Genomic DNA, 20,870 nt, shown 5'->3' with positions numbered 1-20,870 from the left:
CAGTCAAGTGTCCTGGAGTTTTGAGCGAAAGCTGTTGTCCCTGGGAATACCCTTGGTACTTAATCAGAGTATGTATCCTAAATTTGGGTTCAAGCATATGGCCCTTGAATTTGTGACCCCACTTTATGGTGAAATGTCCAGGAAAGAGGAAATATCAGGCAATTCTAGAATTCTAGTCTTTGTGCTAGATGTTTAGAACCCTTGCAGTGACCTTTCCTGTTGGCAGATGGGACCATAGAGAAGCATGGCTTGACTAGGTTCGGACAGCTCGATGTGAATGTGATAGTGATTCTTAACATCAGCCTGCTCACTGCCCCCCCCTTTTTTTGAAATTTTAAACGTCTTCTTTTTTGTTTTTTTTTTTTTTTTTGGTTGATATGTCTCCACGGTTTTTTCTTGCAATTTATTTATTTATTTATTTTTATTGAGATGAAATTAACATAAAAACCATTTCAAAGAGAACAATTTAGTGGCATTTGGTACATTCGCAGTGTAAACCACCGTTAAAACCACCACTGCTATCTAGTTTCAAAATGTTTTCGTCACTCTAAAATGAAACCACGTACCCATTTAGCAGTTATTCCTCATTCCCTCCTCCTCCTCGTCCCTGCCAACCACCAATCTGCTTCTCATTTCTATGGATTTACTTATCCTGGACATTTCATGTAAGTGAAATCATACAATAAGTGGTCTTTTGTGTCTGGCTTCCTTCACATAGCATAATGTTTTCAAGGTTCATCCGTGTTGTATCAAGCCTCGGTACTTCATTCCATTTTATGGCTGAATAGGATTCCATTGTATGGATATACCACATTTTGTTTATCCCTTCATCAGTGGATGGACAGTTGGGTTTCCACCTTTTGGCTAGCCAGCTCCCTTTCCATGTTCCAGACATGCCAGGCTACTTCTGGGCTTAGTCTGATTTTCAAGTAGCTGCTCTTGTTGAGAAGGGAACACTTTTTCAGCTCCATTGCATATCTATCTGGTCTGCTTGGCAGTTCTTTCTCATTTTGAGATTCTTGTCATTCTCTTGTATCAACCATTCCCTTATGAGTTTGATAGGAACTGGTACCTACACAAGACCTTAATACCCTTGCTGAATTTTTAAAGTTGAATTTCTGACCCTGTAAAACAGAGGAGTAAAGCTTTAATAGCACACTAAGTTAGATTACCTGGTGTGTTAGTTTGTATCCTAGATTAGATGTGTAAGAAATTTTTTGAAGGGGGGAAATGGCCATGAAGGAAAATGAAGAGGGAGCTGGAGGCGTCTGGGAGAGCTGTCAGACTATGATGTAGGTCTAGCCTCCAGAGAAGAGAGAAGGGAAGAAGTGAAGTGGGTAGGAAAAGTCTTAGACTGATGTGGAGTTCTAAGAACATTTCAGCAAGACCAGTAGTGAGTCCTTGAGCCAAAGTTGCCATCAGACTCTCACTAGATCAGCCTTGGTAAGCAGGAGTCCTTGCTGTGGGCCTCCATCAGCCATGGTGGCCACTCTACTTATGTGTCCATCGTGCCAGTTGTGTGGTAGCCATTGACGAAGGCCCATGCACCTGTCTGAGTCATTTTGTCTGCTTGTTTAGTGCTTCTTCTGTGGTGGATGTTCTCTGATGAGTGTTAACGTGTGACGCAGAAATCTTCATACTTTGCTTGCTCCCAAATGTCAATCCACAGCCTTTACACTAGACCCCCTTGTCTCTGATTTTCCAGCACTTTTCCTTCCAGGCTCCCAACTAGATGGTCAGACCATTGGACACTGCCCAGGAGTCTATACATATTCAATAAATATTCTCGCTTCAGGCCACTCCTTCCACACCAAGTCAGTTGTACTGCTTACAGTTGCATCCATTGGAAAAATTTTCCTTTTCCACCCCTGAACATGGCTGTAATGCAGATACCATCCATCTATCTTCATTTTGCACCCACGTACTGAGCTGACCTGTCTGTAAACCAAGCTCAAGCTGTTTTCTCTTCCTCCAGCTGGTTATACGGGAACCCCCATGTGGCCGTAGGTGCAAATACATGGTAAGGGCTACCACTCTGCATCTTTTAGGTTTTTAATAATGGCACTGATCTACTCTGTCTCCCCTGGGATGTAATACTGTGTTTGATTTATGTATCAATCAGGGTTTTACCAGAGAAACAATTAGTAGGATATATATATCCTACTGTAAGCCAATTCCTTGCGATAAAGTGTGTATATGTGTGTGTGTATATATATATATATACACACACGTATATATATGGCAAGAAATTGACTTACGTAGTTGTGGTTGCTAGGTAGGCAAGTCTGAAATTTATAGGGCAGGTTGGAAACTCTTGAGCAGGAACTGACACTGCAGTCCACAGGCAGAATTTCTTCCTCAGGGAAATCTCAATTTTGCTTTTAAGGCCTTCAACTGATTGGATGAGGCCCACCCAGATTATCTGGGACAATCTCCTTTACTTAAAATCAACTAATTGTAGATGTTAACCACATCTGCAAAATACCTTCACAGCAACACCTAGATTAGTTGATTGACTAATTGGGTACTATAGCCTAAGCCAAATTGACACAGAAAAGTAAGCCTCACAGTTTACTCCCTTGTCCATGGTGATGGTGGTGGGGGTGGGGTGGGGGCAGTTTCAGAGGTTTCTACTTGGCTTTCCTCGCTGTGACAGCTCTTACCCTGCAGGCCAAGGACCCACATGGGGTTACTCCCAGCTACCAACTCAGTTCCAGTTACACAGTTAAGGACTGGGAAATGACCACTGTGTAGGTCTGCAGGCCCACTGTGAGTACTGTTTTAGCCAGGACTTCAGTTATCACTCAGCCCTTGAAGTCCCCAGTCTAACAGAAGCCGTGATGCTGCTGCAGGTCCCTAAGTGTCAACATCAACTTAGATCTTGAGTCTAGCATTCCTCGAACGTCTAGCTGTTCTTTCCCCCGTGTACATACCCCCACGTAAGTGGCTGTGGTCACTTTGGGGGAAGTACTGGGGGAATAGCACATACTCACCATTGTCCTTCCTCCTAGGGACCCAGCTCCCTCTGCCAGATGTGAAAGTGGGCCAAAGCCTGGAAACTGAGCCAGGAATTAGGGCTTTTTATGGGGAAACCTCCCTCAGTCCCCTGCTCCTCTGCTTTAGTCTTTTTCAGCTCTCAAATCTTGAGCAGCACCTTTGTTGGCTGTCGGTTTGTCGTGCTCCTCCACAACTCCCTGTGGGTCAAGCGCCCCCAGCTGCCCTTCAGACCTTGTATGGTCTCTTACTGCCATCTCTGGCCTGCAGCACCTCTGAACTTAGTGATGCTGGTGCCCCTTTTCACCAGTGCCTTCCTGATGGCCTTGGTGAATAGGGTGTCCTCTGGGCTCCTCTGTGGAACACTACCCTGTGGTGGGGTTTTTCACCTCATATAATATCTCCACTCCAGCATGCCCACTTCTCGCTGCCTTTTAATTCCTTCCTCTGCCATTCGTCCTGGCAGCTCAGACATTGCTACTTTTCTCAGTGGTGACCATCATTTCCTCTGGGCCTCTAAGTGACACCTTAGTAGAGACTTACCCCCTGTGGTCCTTGCCAGGGGCGTCAAATCCTGTCTCCTGAGAAAGTGCTCCCAAGCCTGTGAACTCTTGCTTTTCTGGCCCTCTTGATAGAGCACCCTTGAAATCCAAACCCAGTGCTTCCTTGGCTCCTGTTAGTACCCCCCAGCTAATTTTTGCAGCTCTTTGGTGTATACTCTCTTCTTCATTAGACCCAGCACTTCCCCAGACAGGTTATGCTGGGATCTAATCCTAGTTATCAGCTTAGTAACTGGGAAAGGGGCTGGACACAGCTCCTCAGAGAGGGGCACCAGTTGCCTTGTTGGGGAAGCAGCCTCTGCAGCATCTTCCAGCACAGGGGAAGTGCTAGCTCATTACTAGGGAATGGTGGCCCCCTCTGCACTCTGAGGGCTGGGTGGGGATATCTACAGAGCCAACACCCTCTGGGGTGTCTGGCCAGATGTTCCCATCCCCTGTTTCAGGGTCCCAGGATTTTTCAACCACATGAAGTCATGTAGCCCTGACTTAAGCAAAGCAGACCTACCGCATATTAAACATTGAGTATTTATCTCCCTGGAGTTCTGCAGCTCTATTATGTCCTCTCTTTGTTGCTCAGCTGTGTTCGCTCCTGCACTGTAGGAAATAAGGGCCTTTTTGTAAGCTCCACGGAAGCCCTTGGGCTCTCACGCATAATCTTTAGCTACTTAATAACTGTCATCCATTTCTCATTACCCTGCTGCAGGGCATCGGTACAATTTAACTGTATGCAGCCGTCTCCACTGTCTCTGTAGGCCTTATTCTCCCATATTTTTCAAAAGCCTGAATCGCTGCATCTCCAAGGCCACTCTCCCAGTTTTCCCAGGTCATCTCCAGAAAAATCTTTAGCAGCTGGACTGCCACCCTATGCCTTGGACTATCCGTGCCCCACACCCGCCTCAGGACGGTGTCTATTTTGTCCACCAGGCACTGATGAAAGCAGTCTCAGAACTCCATCTTACCACAGCCTGTTTTCTTGGACCAGCACTGGCACCATTTGTGCTAGTTTGAGTTCTCTGAGAAGCAGATGCCAAGATGGGGTTATACATGTGAGAGATTTATTAGGGAAAATGCCTGTGGGGAAAATGAGGAGGGAGCCAGAGGAGTCAGGGAGAGCTGTGGGACTAGATGCAGGTCTGAGCCCTGTGCAGGAGAGAGGGAAGGAAGGAAGGGTGGGTAGGAAAAGTCAGACTGTGTGGTGCAGTTCTAAGAACATTTCGGCAAAGCAACTCTGTCTGGAGAGGCAGTCCACCATGGGCCCTGAGCATCCCTGCAGGTTCTTGGTGAGGGTCCTTAAAGGAAGGCTTATCTGTACCCTGTTACTCAGCCATTTCTGAAGGGCAAGGTAACCAGTGTGACTACCGTTTAACTTCTTGCTTCCCAGGGGAGGGGCACTGGTTTGTTTGCTCATTGCTCAAAAAGTCCCAGGTCCTTGACCCTGGGTTCCTCAGCTGCAGTTCTTCCCACTGCATGAGTGGCATCCACCTGAGCCCATTGCATTGCCCTGTGGCACTGGGGGTAGGGGAACTGGCAAATCTATGCTGATACTCATGGTGTTTGCTGTGTTGTAATAAACTGTCTTGTTCTAATGCATTAAGTTGCACTGTCTACTTTCTACACTTGTGAAGTAGTGTCATGTCTACTCCTTGCTGTCCTTTGTGAGGTTGGATAGCATCCCTGACCAAAGTCGCATGTTGGGGCGTCCTGTGTCTCGCAGGAATGGCCTGTCTTAGTATCTCTGCCATACCCATTGGCTGAGAGCAGCCCGTGGGAAGTTTGGCCTTGGTGAAAATGCAGTAATGATGGATTTCAGGGCTCAGCAGCTGTGGCCGTAGGTCACTTATGCTCCCTGCAGTCAGAGGTCTGAGAGGCACATAGACATCCTGCACTAGGCCCAGCCCGACATGACCAGCTAGTCGTTGGTTTTAGTTGGTCTTTGGGAATAGTGAATAAGACAGTTGGAATTCATTGGTGGACAAAATTCCCAGTGACCTGAAAGCTAAACAGCCATGTTGAATGAAGTACTCATTAAGAATGCTTTTTAGGGGGGCTGGCCCCGTGGCCGAGGGGTTAAGTTCGCGCGCTCCGCTGCAGGCGGCCCAGTGTTTCGTCGTTGGTTCGAATCCTGGGCGCGGACATGACACTGCTCGTCGAACCACGCTGAGGCAGCGTCCCACATGCCACAACTAGAAGAACCCACAACAAAGAATATACAACTATGTACCGGGGGGCTTTGAGGAGAAAAAGGAAAAAATAAAATCTTTAAAAAAAAAAAAAAAAAAAGAATGCTTTTTAGTTGTTGGCTTCTCAGTATTTCTTTCATGTGGCCTAATTAAAACCCTAGTCTTTCTGTCTGTCTCATTTTTGCTTCCTCTAACCTATCATGGCACGTACCTACTAAGGATCTGTCTTGGCAGTTTATGGACTCATTGAATCTTAAATTGGAAATAATCCTTATCTGGTACAGGTCAGCCCTTCTGTAAACATGTTTTGAAGCTCTTTGAAAGGAATAACCTAGTCATTGTCTAAATGGTATTCTAATGAAGTGTAAAGTGCTCTGTACTGTGCTGTTAGGAGCAAAGAATAAAGTCAAATGTTTCCTGGTGTCTTTTATTTTATCTAAAAATGTAAACTTAGAAGACGTAATTTGGGGTGTGATTATTTGCACTAGAAGGATTTAACCTAGCGTTCTTCCGTCTCTAAATAAGTGGCCCGATTTCTGCAATTGTTACTGGAAACTGCGTCATAAAATAGATGATAAGAGCAAGTCATATTTTCCAGTAGGAAATAATCAACAATTACATTCGTGATAAGCATTTGGTATTCTATAGATTAAGTATGACCACTAGTATACCAGAAGACACATTTGTCCCTAGATGAATCATTAAAAATACTGAAATTTTGTGCCAGGTCCTATAAAAGGACAAAACCATATGATACATGTTAATTAAGTTACTCTAAAGTGTATGCTTGTCACACAGATATATAGCTATTGTATATTTAATCCAAGGCCAATAGACTTTTTATAATGCACATCAGTCAAAAATTTGGTTACCGTTTGCCAGCTTAGAATTTAGAAGAGTACTTTGGGGATGAGCGAAGATGACCTAGCCTCTTGAAAGAATGGTTCAAAAACGTCTGAATAAATGCTTTCTTTTTTCTCATGCTTCATAAGAAGCTGAGGCATTTGATATCATTCCGTTCACTTTAGGTTAGGGTTAGAATTGGCTTAAGAAGTGATGATGATGATTAAGATGATGTTTCTTCAAGAGAAAGGCAGCAGCAGCTAACAGTAAAAAAATGATTATTAATTTAAATCTCTAAGTTCTTTGGATTTTTTATTAGTTTACCATATGATTGTAAATCATAAAGTAGACCGTCTGATTGTTATCAGAGTGCACATCTTATTTTGTGTGCCAACTTACATGTGCATTTGTATCCGTGTCATTTTCAGTGGCCGTATAGCATTCTTTCCTGATATACACTGCACCAGTCCCCCACTTGGATTGTTTTAATTGTTCAGCATAATTAATAGTATTGCTATGAACATTTTTATACAGAGTCTGAAAAATCTTCTCCTTTTGTATTATTCCCTTGGACCACATTCGCCAAAGTGGAGTTACCAGGACCAAATGTACAGATAGAACCATAGCTTGTCTTACTTATTGTCAGGCTGCTTTTCAGAAAGATCAAATTTGTGGAACCATCAGCACTGTAGAGTTCAAGTGTAGTTCTTTCCCTACATTCTGCACAACACTGGATTTTATAATTTTATTCCCTTTTTCTTCTCTGAAAGGTATATTGTCATACCTTCAGGTTATTCTAATTTGTATTTTCTCTCATTGCAAGTGAGGCCATGCATTTTTACTTTTAGTGTTTTCGTCTATTACATTTAGTCCATTTCCAAGGACTGTAGATACTAGCTCATATATTCTTAATGTATTTTGGCCAGCAGGCTTTGAACAGCTATGGTAGGCACATTACTCTGATTCTGGTGCTCACCTTTTGACATTTAGCTCATTAGACAAAAAACAGTTTTAAAAATGAGGACTGACTTTATTTGAAGCTACAAATGCAACTACAGAAAAAGACTAAAGCCGTGGCATCAGGAAATAGCTGTCAAATAGCATGCTCACATTCGCTCGCTCTCCTTCCATTCTCACCTCCCCCCCTCTTTTCCTCTCTCTCTGTTTTCTGTCTTTTTGAGGGAGAATATTCAATTAGACTTCTTTCTCAAGTCAGGCGTTAATACACTTGTTATCCATAGACTATCTTGGGAGGTATACTCGATCCAGTGGTAACAGATTGTTTCTGGAGAGGAGAACCAGGTAGCAGCTGGGAGAGGAGGGGGGTGAGGGGAAGAGGCTTACTTTTCACTGTACCTTTTGTAACTTTTGAATTTCGAACTGGATTTGTATAGCTTATTAAAACAAAGCCATATGTAAGATCAGTGTTTGTCATTAGTGTGGACCTTTAAAAAATAACTTTAAAACTTATACTGCTGCATATGATGAACTTCAGTATGTAAGGGCAGGAGTGAGCGAGTAGATCAAGGCAGCCAAATTTGGGTATATGTGCTATTTGGGCAGAACTGCCTGCCATTCTATTTGCTAAAGTTCAGTAACATAACATTTACAGACTATAGGTACAGCATAAAGGAAATTTACTTGCCTTGAAATATTTCCCCGGGGAGTTTTAGATAAGGCTGGGACCTTCCTCTGTCCTAAATTCTTGGATAAAGCTGAGGTATGAGAATGACTAGCTGAGTGATCATCTTCCTGTTAACTGAGTGGAGAGAGGGAGGCCGGAGTGGCAGTTTCAGTACCAGAGTGGTGTTTCTGTTCCATGGGAGCAGTTTCCAGCCAAGCACTGTCTGAGGCCAGCTGGCAGGGGTAGGTTCTGATTTGCTCCTTGTTATTCCTTAACTTTGGTGTTCTAGATGGGGCCTATCCTCTCTCCAGCAATTGGGTTTTGGCAAGCACAGGGTTCCAGGTGTGACTGGAAAGCATGAGCTACCTGCTGGCCACATTGGTGGTTCATGTGTCTTGAAGGGGCCAAGAGGATGCCTGGAGGCTTCAGAGCCCCTCTGAGGAGTCGGATCTCGGCACTGCCCTAGGTGTTTGGGGATAGACTTTGGAAATGAACTTTCAGGGGACCCCTCAACCTCATCTGAATTGACTAGTGTCCTGGTGGCCATGTATTAACCAGACTTGCACCATCCAATAAGGGAGCCACTAGCCACATGTGGCTATTTAAATTGAAATAAATCAAAATGAAAAATTCAGTTCCTCAATCGTATGAGTGCCTCAAGAACCATGTGGGGATAGTGGCTACTGTCCTGGACTGAGCATATATACACCACTTCTATCCTTGTAGAATATTCTGTCGGACAGCACTGAACTAGACCATTCAGGCACAGCAGCAGCGTACGTAGCTGTGTGGCCCGAGGTGAGAGCCTCCCTGGCGCTTTCTGTGCCTGCCTAACCCTCCTGTCCTCTGAGGACACCTCAATCCCACAGCCTCCAGGAAACACAGTCTGACCGCTCCAGCTCACAGCGATGACTCCCTTCTCTGAACCCCGGGAGCACCCGGGAGCTGTGATGACACACTGTCTTACTGCTTCTAAGTCTTATCTCCCAGCAAGCCTGCAGGGCCCTCAAGAGCAGAGCTTAAATCCCACGCTGCCTGCTAGATGCTTCTATATGAGGCACAGCCCCTCTTCTCATGCCAAAATGCCTATAAAAAGCATTTATCAAATCCTCCTTCTCTCCAGCTGCCTTTTTGTACCTTCTTTGCTCCTATTTTCAGTTATTTATAAGAATCAGTGTGTAGGACACAGCATCATCCTTCAAAGACCATTTATTTTTTGAGGAAGGTCAGCATGCTCACTGATGTCAGGTGCGGTAGCCTCAGCTTCTGTCCTGCTGAGGGGTGAGGGTGAGGGAGTTTGGGGAGCACTGGCATTACATATGGAAAACACCTTGGGTAAAGCTGATGACACCTTCCTCATCATCTCAGAGCCCTGTTTGGAAGTACTGGGCTTATCAGCGTCTGTGAATGAATGAAAAGAGCAATATGGTCACTTATTGGGCTTTCCAGTTGAGGCTGTCAGACTTGGGGATTGATAATGTAAGATTCAGAAAGAAGCATTTATATAATAATTTTTGGTTTTTAAAGTGCATCACAAAGAGTCTTTATTTGCTCCTTCTGATACCCCTGGGAAGGAAGCAGGAGAAATTCAGTGAGGTCAGTCACCTTGTCTAAAGTCACGTGGGTAGACAGTGGTTAAGCTGGCACTAGGGCCCAGGCTTTCTGACGCGCAGGCCAGCTCTGCACTCCTTGCACCCTGATGCTCTTGAGCCAGCTCAGCAGCGGCTGCCTCCCTCATGCTAGCAGATGACTGTCCACAAAAGCCTGATGAGTTAATTCTACATAAAAAGGTAACTTTCACCTCTCACCAGTGTGGGTGTCCATTTTAGAATGTCCAGGTAAAAGCAGCAGTGCATTAAAAAAGGCTATCATTTCTCACTCACTTTGGATGAATTTTCAGTTGACTGACCCCAAGTGATCTGTTTGTTGTGTGAGCTATAAAGAACTTCTGTTGCCAATAAGAGTGGCCATTTGGACCCATTTTTCTGCACCACTTGTTTTGTGCAAAGGGCTCTTAAAGCATATCATAGTTTATGTTAACAAAATGATTATTGTATCTCTAAGGACAGAGATGAGCATTTATCTATGTTGCTGACTCATCATGACAGGATGCCATGAAAAGACACAGAGCAAGAAAACACATACTTTCTTGATTTCCAGTAAGAGACAAAGTTCTCCTATACCTCTTGCAGTTACCTAGTTCTTCTCCAGCAATATAACCTTGGGAACTTCAAGAGTCTATGATTAAAACTAAGGTAGCAGATAGCACATTTACCCGCCAAATAAAGGAAAATAGTTTAGTTTTTCAAATTAATAATGCAGTACTGGAATGTGCTGGTAGTTATAAAAAATAAGAATCCAGAAATCAATAAGGAAAAGGCCAAAATCTGCAGAGGCAAAGACTTAAGAGGAGAGTCTACAGTCTGAAAAAACAAGATGACTTAGTTACCGGGTTGAGGCATGGGCTGCAAGGCCATATACTGAAAATCTCACTGGAGGGGAAAAAACGAAGCTTTGCTTTTGCAGTTTGAAGACCTTGTTAAAAATGCAGATGCCTGGACACCATTTCCCAGAGATACTGGGAGAGGTCTGGGGAGGGGCTAGGATTCTGCTTGTTAATAAGCAAGCTGGGTGATCCTGATGCAAGCAGTGCCTGAATAACACCGAGACACTGCCTGCAACTTGTAGTCACTAGTAGACTCTGCATATTGTTCAGATTGGCACTGGGCTAGAAAAAGAGCACACGTGAAGCTCATCGCTGAGGGCACAGTGAACGCTTTGGCTAACAATCCATGCTCCTTTCAAAGCAAAACTGCTGAAAAGAGAAATCAGGCAGTAGGTGTAGCATTCACAGTGTACTGGAAGTAAGAGAGTAAAATATTATGACAAAAGCTTGGTGAGACCAACTCTCTTTCAAGATACCCTGATGCTCCTTTGATCAGCTTGTGGGCAGTGTAATGGGGTTCCCCTGGTTGTCACTGGTCACTGTGAAGAGAGAGAAGTGCCTGGGGTGTTTATGGCCAAAGTGAATGGGTCACGATGCATGCCAAGTGCTATAGAATGACACTTCACACCATGTACTGATTTAGATTCCTAATAAAACCATATTTTAAAAAAATACACCCAAATCTGTAATGGGCATGTGTCGGTCCAGTGAAGTCCTCTTTTTTGGTGGATTGTCATAAACAGGCATCATTGTAATTTCTAATAAATTATCCTCTGGGCCTTTGTACTATTTTGAGCATCTTAGCATAAAGTTGCCCATTTATGCATTTCTTCCTCCAAAAGCCCTTATTAGAGCAAAAATATGTTATTTGAATTTATAACTGCTCCCCAGTGAGTTCCTGTAATGTGCAGAATGCAGGGGTTGGGAAGATGTGTCCCTGTCAAACTGAAGGTACAGAAGAATGTGACTTGATTGGACATGCAGTTGAAAACCTAGATGGAATCTTTTCTACTTGCCACCAAACTCTGCAGCCTGGCCTTGGTCACTGCCCAATTCTGAGATGCAGTGGCTGCTAGATATAGCCCCTGTCTGGCAGGAAGAAAGAATGTGGGATGAAAGCCACAAGACCTGGGAGATTTGATCCCTGGCTCTGCCACTTGCTGGCTGTGCAACCTCAGGCAGGTCATTTGCCTCCATTTTCTCTTCTGTAAAATAGGATGTTAAGGCTTGCAGAGGGAGCGGGTATGGCAAGCTATTTTGTTTCACTGACTCTGTTTCCTCATCAGTACAATGGAGATGATGTTTCACAGGTGAGAAAAGCACTTAACAGAAGGCCTGGTACATAGCTGGTACCTAATAAATGTTACTTCCAGTACTGTCACCCCTTTGCTGTGAGGTTCAAGTCAGAGAACTGCACAATACACTAACAAATTGCAATGTTCTATTCAATGCAAACTTCTATATTCAAAATGACATAATTGAGCGCTTTATTATAAAATGCTAAATATATTGTACCTGGAATGTCATCATTTGAAGAATGCAAGCCAGCCAGAGCACTTTCGCGTTGAAAGAGGGTGGTAAACTGCCAAGACAAAGGTGAAATACTAGCTTAATCCTCTGCCCTTTGTTGGACAGTGAACACCAGAAATATCTAGAAACCCTCAAGGGACAGAGAACAACCATTGTGGCATTGTACACAGTAATCTCAGTGCTCTGCAGTCTCAAAGAATTATTGTCTAGGACTTGGTTGTTCCTAGGCATGACTTCTTATAATTCTTGCCAATTATAACACCCAGGTTTGGCCCCTGACATGGATGTGGGCTGCCCCTGTAGGATAATTTCAGGGGGTCAGGTGTCCCAGGTCGCAAAAATTATCAGCCATGCCTGCTCCCTTGCCCCTGGAGCTTGGAATGAATAAAACATTTTAAATCTTTCTCTGAGAGAAGATGATGATAGGGGAGGTCTTAAGAGAAGAAAGGGGAAAAGGGATGTCCACTTTACTGCTCCTATCTCCTTTTAAAGAATTCTTAACAATTGTGAGGTCTGGAGCAAGTAAGTGGCGGTGTGGGGTTGCAGGAGCCTGGAGGCAGTAGGGCAGTGACAGTGCCTCAGATGCTGGCTTTGCTTTGTGGATTTTTATCAGATTCAGAAGCAGCATGACCCTAGAAGGGCACAAAATAGGGAGGTGGCTGGGTTTCAGGGTAGCCTCTCCATGGTGGTGGCAGTTAAAAAGGAAGTGGCAAATCAATGAAGGCCTAAATGCACGCAAGATGAGAGAAGAGTGTTTTGTATTGCTGGTGTGGAGGGCTGAGTATTATTGTAAAAGTTTAACTTTAATTCTTCTAGGAGAATCTGAGGCAGCTTATGAATTAAGACATTGCAAAATAGGATGCTTAAAGGGATAAACTGGGGCAGGGACAATATAAAGCACCGGTTCTCAACCCTGGCTGCCCAAGAGAACCATCTGGAGAAATTGTAATAATAGGCATACTTGGGCCCCACCTCAAATGAATAGGAATCCCTGAGGGTGGGGCAAGTTTTGGTCTGTTTTCTAAGTTGCCCTGGTGACTCTAATGTGCAGCCAGGTTGAGAATGCCTGCTCTGAAGGAAGCAGGAGGGCCAGATGCTACCAAATGGCCTGACACAAGTAGGTTAGGTCAATGGTTCTCAACGTTGGCTGTATATTAAAATTACCTGGGCAGCTTTTAGAATTCCCGATGCCCAGGCAGCAACTCAGACCAACGATCAGAATCTCTGGGGGTGGAACCCGCAGGTCAGTTGTTTGTAGAGTTTGCCAGATGATTCTAACATAGCTAGAGTTGAGAACCTCTGCTCTGTGTAGGAGTTCCTGAATATGGCTGTGCATCAGATTCAAGGGGAGTGGAGCTGGAGAACTCCTGACATAGAGACTACATTTAGCTTTAACAGCTAAGGCTTTTCTTCCAACAAGTGTTTGTTGGACATTTACTCTATTTTGGTCCTGTGTTAGGTGCTGGGAATACAGTCATGAACAAAACATACGAAGCTCTTGCCATCATGAAGCTTATATTCAAGTGAATATATAGTCTTCCAGAGGATGATGGCAGGACTATCTGTCTGCTTTGTTTACTGCTAAATCTCCAGTGCCTGGCACAAGTGCCTGGCCAAGGCACTTGATTAATAATTCCCAAATGAATGAATGATTAACTGAATGGTGCCATAAGTGCTATGAAGAAAAATAAAGTGGGATAAGGGGGATTGTGTGTGTGTGTGTGTGTGTGTGTGTTTCTGTTTTACCTGGGCTGGTCAGGGGAGGCCTCACTGAGAAGGTAACTTTTGAACGAAGACTGGAAGGGAGCAGGGAGCAAGATACACAGCTATCAGGGGATAGAGCATTCCTCACAGAGGAAGAGCAAGCGCAAAGGTCCTGAGGTGGGAGCGTGCTTAGTATGTTAGGGGAGAAGTAAGGCCAGTGTGGCTGGAGTGAGTGACAGAGTGAGTGGACAGAGCGATAACAGAGTGACAGAAGAGTAATAGGGGATGGAGGAGAGAGGATGGGCAGTTCATGGTAAATACTTCCTGGGAAATATGATCACTTCTTTTTCTACGTCTGACAGTGGAGAGCATATGTATTCATATATACGAAGACTAATGTTCTCCTAGAGCTAAACGCGAGCAGGAATTTCTGTGCTATTCGATAAAGGATGCTGAGTATCTTAATGGATCATACTTTTAACTACAGTTTTACAATAGGAAAAAACCCAGCAAGTGAGAAGAAAGACAATCAGCAAAAAGAGTCCAGATGAGCCAGGGAAGCAGCTTGGCAAAAGGAAAAGCCTGCCAGTAGGCCTCCAGACTGGAGAGTCTCTCTCCTCTTAATATTTTACTTTGAAATTTGAGATTGTCAGATAGATGTTAGTATTGCTAAATGAGAAGTACTTGGGATATCGATGGGCCGTGTTGTGTATGTGTGTGTGTGTGTGTATTCACACATGCTGGGAGGGGGGTTAAAGTGAACCACGAGGAAAGCAAAAGTGATACAAAACAGAGAGGAGGATCTGTAGCTTCAGCCCTCATTGGAGACTTCCTAAGGGGCTTAGGGGAGGGGAATTTCTGGGATCACACTGAGGAGCAGACCAGACTTTTGGAAAGCTGGCTATAAAGGGCCAGTCCTCAGGGACATTGGGAAGTAGTTAGAATCAGCACTCATTTCCCTTCCCCTTCCTTTTCGAAGCATCTGTTCTCTCTCTGCCCCCATCAGGTCCCTTGCCTGGGTCTATCTGGGAGTGCAATGTGACTCATTCCTGTTCAGCTTCTCTCCAGAGGCTACAGGAACTGAGCTAATGAGTGGAATTGTCCTAATGTGCTGTGGGTGCTGTGGCTTACTCTGTGCATTTACACAAGGACAATGACTTAACCCAAAGGTGAGGATTTTTTTTTAATAATTAACAAGACAAGAAATAACAAGTGTTGGAGAGGCTGTGTAGAAAAGGGAACCCTCATATACTGCTGGTGGGAATGCAAACTGGTGCAGCCACTATGGAAAACAGTATGGTGATTCCTGAAATAATTGAGAAAAGAAATTCTATATGATCTAGCTATCCCACTACTGGGTATTTATCCAAAGAACATGAAATGAACAGTACAAAGAAATTTATGTACCCCTATGTTCACTGTAGCATTATTCACAATCGCCAAGATGTGGAAACAACCCAAGTGCTCACATCAGAAGTTCACCAGCCCTACGCTCCCCCAAAACAAACTCCAAGGCAATGGGGATTGAATCTTAGTTCACAGACAGGCTGGGACAGTCTGGGATGAATGGATGAATGGATGAATGGATAAAGGAGATGTGGTATACACACACACACACACACACACACACACACACAATGGAATACTACTCAGCCATAAAAAAGACAAAATCATGCTATTTGCAACAACATGGATGGACCTTGAGGGTGTTATGCTGAGTGAAATAAGTCAGAGAAAGACAAACACCATATGATATCACTCATATGTAGAAGATAAACAAACACATAGGTAAGGAGAATAGATTAGTGGTTACCAGAGGGGAAGGGGGTGGGAGGAGGATGAAAGGGGCAAAGGGGCACACATGTATGGTGATGGATAAAAACTAGACTATTGGTGGTGAGCACGATGCAGTCTATACAGAAAATGAAATATAATAATGCACACCTGAAGTTACACAATGTTATAAACCAATATGACCTCAACAATAAAAAAAATGCTTAAAAGAAGGTGAGGATTTTGATGATGGGATTTCCAGGCCCCAGGGGTTGGCCCCAGCTGGGAGAGATTTAGTGTGTGGGAAGGTATGAAAAGAGAGTGCTTTCTGATGCCCCTCAGAGCACACAATGAAGGCACTCCCTTATTTCTATCAGGGCTCCACTAGCTCGCACTGAGGGGCCAGTGAAAAATATTTACCTTAATACTGCTTGCATTCTCCAGATCTGGACATTCAAGACTGTCTGTGATCAAAACACAATATTGGAAAACAGTTATTTCTGAGACATGTACAAATTTTGGCACAGAAATAATCTCAATAATTTCATCAAAGAATCAGAAATTAGGCAAACAAAAAGCTGAAAGAGGTGAGATTCCCTAGAATGCGGGGCACAGGTTGTGGCTCTTTACTCAGAAACTGGGAAAGATGGAGTGTGACGTGGTGGAAGGGGCACCGGCCAGAAGGTCAGGAGAGGCAGGCTCAGCAACTAGCTATGCATCTTTGCACAACTGCTCAAACTGTGGGCCTCCTTGCTCATCTGTAAAGTGAGAGATTAGGCTGTGGGTGATTTCTAAGGACCCCTACAACTCTGGTTGTAGATAGCTAAAAAATTAAATGAGGCTGCCAGTTAAAGGAATGCTAGAAAGGAAGGTGCTGGTCTTAGGAAAATCTGTGCAAAGCAGGAGAGTGCTGAGGCACTACCCTGAGTTCCAGGAGACATCAGTGATTGAAGTTTGGCCTAAGGAGGTAGAAATGATACCGAGAGAGAAGTTTCACAAAGACCTACAGCTAGGGAGGCGGCTAGTAGTAAAAAAGAGCTCTGGACTTCTTTGGAGTCACAAAAACTGTGAGTCCTATCTTCACTACTTAGAGCTCAGTGAACACTGGCCAGTTACTTCTAACTTCCCAAGTTACTTCTAACTTCTCTAACTCTGTATCCTCAGATGTATGTACAATGGGGATGAGACTACTTTCTTACGAGAGGACCAAATGAAATAATGTGTGCGTGTGATATGCATTTTATACCTGTATAATCATAAAGGACCAAGATGAGAGAACTCTTTCTGGATTACCCTTTGAGCCAAGGGTTCTAGAAAAAATTTAGTAAAACCTTAGTTACCTTGAATATGAGGGAGATCCCATTAGTTGAATTATCTGATGGAATTTGTTAACCAGAATATCCCCTAAATTTTATTATCAGTTGCTGGTTATTCTAAAGTGTCTGAATGTACTTTCCTACCTTAGGAAGTCTTGTATACTGCACATATGTAAACTCATTTTTTTGACGATTGGGGTCATTTGGGTTTATCAGGGCCATCTTTCCAAATATCAGTTTTTCAGTGTCTAGCTTAAATGCATAGCAATGCTTCTGGATATATCTAGGAGGCCGTTTTGATGAAGAGGGCACAGAAAAATTCTAGGTATTTGAGAGTTCCAGATAATCAGAATCAAGTTGAGATTTTATTGTCTATTCTGTGAAACTAGGAATGAACTGCACAGGCGCAATATTACCAAGGTATATAAGAACTAAGCATAGCTCAGTGCAATGAACTTGAAGAAAACAATGACAGTGGATTCAGGTTTAGGAGACTTGGGATCTATACTCTGACTCAGTGTATGAACTTGGACAAGTCACTTCCCCACCCTGAACCTCAGTTTCTTCATCTCCGAAATGGAGGTTATACCAGATGGCTTCTTTCTGGCTTTAACAGCCTATGATTCCATACTGCAGGAAACACATCAGTGATATATCATCTTCTGACTATGATGTTCATGGAATTCTGGCAAACTTACCACTATTCTATGGTTTATCTTTTTCTTTTTTAAAGATTTGATTTTTTTCCTTTTTCTCCCCAAAGCCCCCTGGTACATAGTTGTATATTCTTCGTTGTGGGTCCTTCTAGTTGTGGCATATGGGACGCTGCCTCAGCGTGATTTGATGAGCAGTGCCATGTCCACGCCCAGGATTCGAACCAATGAAACACTGGGCTGCCTGCAGCGGAGCACACGAACTTAACCACTCGGCCACGGGGCCAGCTCCTATGGTTTATCTTTGAATGAATGTTATTTCCACTCCCGAGTGGAGAGGATAGCTTTCTTGAGTAACTTCTTCAGTGGGTTGTAGGCCTGAAATAATCAAGGTCAATTCCAGCCCTGTCGTCTGAGTTTCAAGGCCACCTTTATGGTAAATATGACACTCCTCCCTCTAAGCTAGTGCTGTCATTGTTAGAACCACATTAATCCTTTGAGGTTTAAAAGAATAGAGGACCCAAAACTCAACTCATAAATATTTTAATGAGTCAGTTCCAACAGAGACAAAAAATAAAGTGGGGTCTACCCTAGCCAGATTTTAATATAAGCAAATGAATTTAGGTTTAATTTTTAGATTTAAAAAGCTTTTTGATATATTTTACTAGGGCTAAGCCAGTTATACAAAGCAAGCATACACTCTTAAAGAGATGATTAAATCCTAGTAGCATGGGCTCTAGTCGACATATAAATGTGATAAACTCTTATTTCTTGAATATTTCCCATAGGAGCATGGTAATTGTAAACTCATATCATACCACACACTTTACACCAAAATTATTAATGAAATCTTATTAGTGATTCAGAAAAAGCAAACTAGTTGGTTCATATTAACTAGTTAACTGAACCAGTACTCCCCGCAAGTGGATCAAACTACTGGACAACTCAGTATTAACTTCAGGTTTGACAGTAAGAAAATTCATTGGTACAATGGACAAAGTCTCCTTTTAAACACTAATTTAAATTAAGAAAAAAAATCAATCTGACCTTCTGTTATTTTGGCACTTGGGTCTGGGAGACTATTGTCATCAACACTGAAAAAAGATAAAAGACATTTCATTTTCTATATATTTCATATATGAAGGAATACTGGTTAAGTAAAAGAACAATCTATCAAAGTCATTCATATAGAAGCAAACCTGGAATGGTACGTCTCTGAGTGCTGAAATCAAATAAAAATGATTGCTACATTGACTTTTATTCCATTTTATATGTGCCCCCTTCTGTTCTCCAATGATACACATAATTGAGAGTTGCCTGCATTACTAATTATGTATGTTAAAACAATCATGAAGGAAGGTGGGGTCAATGGTGGGCCAGGAGTAGATGTCCTAAAATGGCATCAGGTCAAAAGGAATCCTTAATTTCATAGCGCTAGGTGGAAAAAAATATAGTTACAGTGAGGTAGGTTTTTCTCCTTATAGCCTATTTCTCTCATGATGCAAATTGCTACCCTTCCCAGTTTGTGAACATTCTTAAAAATAGAAGAACAATTTTAGACATGTTTTGGCTATTCTAGAAAAAGTGTTAATCAAACTTCAAGTCTACAGTGTACTTTTTTCCTCCATGTCCCCAAATGCGTAGTCTAGCCTTTCTCTTTAGTTTTCCCCAACTTGGATGGTCCTTATCTACATCTTATCCATCCTTTAAGGCCCAACTCAAACTCCACTGCTTTTGAGAATTCTTCCCTGAATGCTCCAATTTACATCACCTCCTCCATTCATGGGATTCCTCTGACAATCAGGGCCACACTGTTGAGCATTTAGGTACATAAGGGAGCTAAGTAGGAATCCCTTTAGGGGGGCCGTTAGTGCAGGGACTATTGTTGACCCAGGGCCTCCCAGGTTCAAGAACTTAACACATTAAAGAATCTAACTATACTAACTAGATGACTATACTAGAAAGCAGATCTCAGAAGAAGAAAGTAGAAACAAGGTAAACAGGAATGAGAGAGAGGATGGGACGGGGAGGCCCAGGAAGTAACCACAGTGGGGAGCTAGGGGAAGGAGTGAGGGGAGGTTGAGGGGCTAAACACTGACTTTCTCACAGGTTTATTTGAGGGGCCCATTCTTCCCATCAACAGACTTCCAGACTTCTAATTTCTTAGCCAACTTGTATTGCTTTAACTGATTATACCTAGAAAATGAAGGCAGAGCCTCTTCATTGTATGAGGATGTACTCATAATTTGATGTAGATTGGTACTAGATGGCTTGGTACTAGATTTCATTTCTTCTACCTGGAAAAGTACAAGTCAGGTATTACACAAAAGAGAGTTTGCAATAAATCAAGTAAAATATCCTATAACATTTCCTTAGTTATCTATGAGGCTAGCATTTCTGACCAGGCACACTGTGTTTGGTCATGAAATCTCACATGACTTCCCAATAAATAGATCTCAATAAATAGATCAGAGTTTGTGTTAAGGCTATTGACCTGGTGAACTCCTGAATTGGCCAGAGTTGTATCTCTGTGTTTTATTTTCTCTGGTTCACTGCAGCTTCTGGGTTAACTGGAAATCACTGCAAATGGATAATCCAGGGAATTGTCTTACAAGGAAATCCTAAATCATACGTATTCTCCAAACCCATGGTATGGTACCATTTTTTGGTTAGGGTCAACTCAAGAGGTCAGTAAGGCCCAGACTATCACTCAGAAGCATAGGAACCAGGGACAGGAACTGTGTGTCAAAGTGATAATGGAGTTTATGGGCTGATTGCAGGAGGAATATTCAACATATTTTGACTAATTGGCTATGTTTCAACAAGTTGGGTAAGTAATTTTTAAGAAAAAAGTTGGATAAGTAACTTGCCCAAAGGTCACATAACTACTAAATGGCAAAGCCAGAATTCAAACCTAGATAGGCTGAATTTGCATGAATCCTTTTACTCCCAGCCCATCTTCTGGTCCCGCCCACAGGCATGAAGTTTCTATGCACGAAACTTCCAATGAGTATTTATAGGTCAGAGTACAAAATCGGATGAAATCTATCATATTTTAAGTAATTAGCTTGCATTTCTCCTAACTGGTTCCTATTTTCTGTTCTTCTTGTCCTTCTAACTAACCTAGAACTCTTTCCATGATCTGATTTTCTTCAATTGAGGCTCCTGACTTCATCTGTTAATCATTTCCCTCTTGTAAATATCATCAGAGTTGGGAGAGACTGCCTGGATACAGTTTATGCCCTTT

At 43.0% G+C, this 20,870-nt stretch overlaps 1 protein-coding gene across 1 annotated transcript in view; it reads right to left on the bottom strand.

The window, feature by feature from the left end:
* Positions 1-9,394: 9,394 nt before the first annotated feature.
* LOC124245930 (fibrous sheath-interacting protein 2-like) overlaps positions 9,395-20,870 on the bottom strand; it is a gene marked incomplete at its 5' end in the record, with an annotated part of 41,816 nt that continues 30,340 nt past the window's right edge. Inside the window, 5 exon segments of the mRNA XM_046673764.1 lie at positions 9,395-9,602; positions 12,163-12,229; positions 16,075-16,118; positions 18,671-18,717; positions 19,820-19,920. Coding sequence (XP_046529720.1) covers positions 9,400-9,602; positions 12,163-12,229; positions 16,075-16,118; positions 18,671-18,717; positions 19,820-19,920 — 462 coding nt within the window.

This window comes from Equus quagga, chromosome 10 (assembly GCF_021613505.1).
Source record: "Equus quagga isolate Etosha38 chromosome 10, UCLA_HA_Equagga_1.0, whole genome shotgun sequence".
Classification (NCBI taxonomy): domain Eukaryota; kingdom Metazoa; phylum Chordata; class Mammalia; order Perissodactyla; family Equidae; genus Equus; species Equus quagga.
The sequence above is the reverse complement of the archived record's forward strand: the minus strand, read 5'-3'. Positions and strand labels throughout refer to the sequence as shown.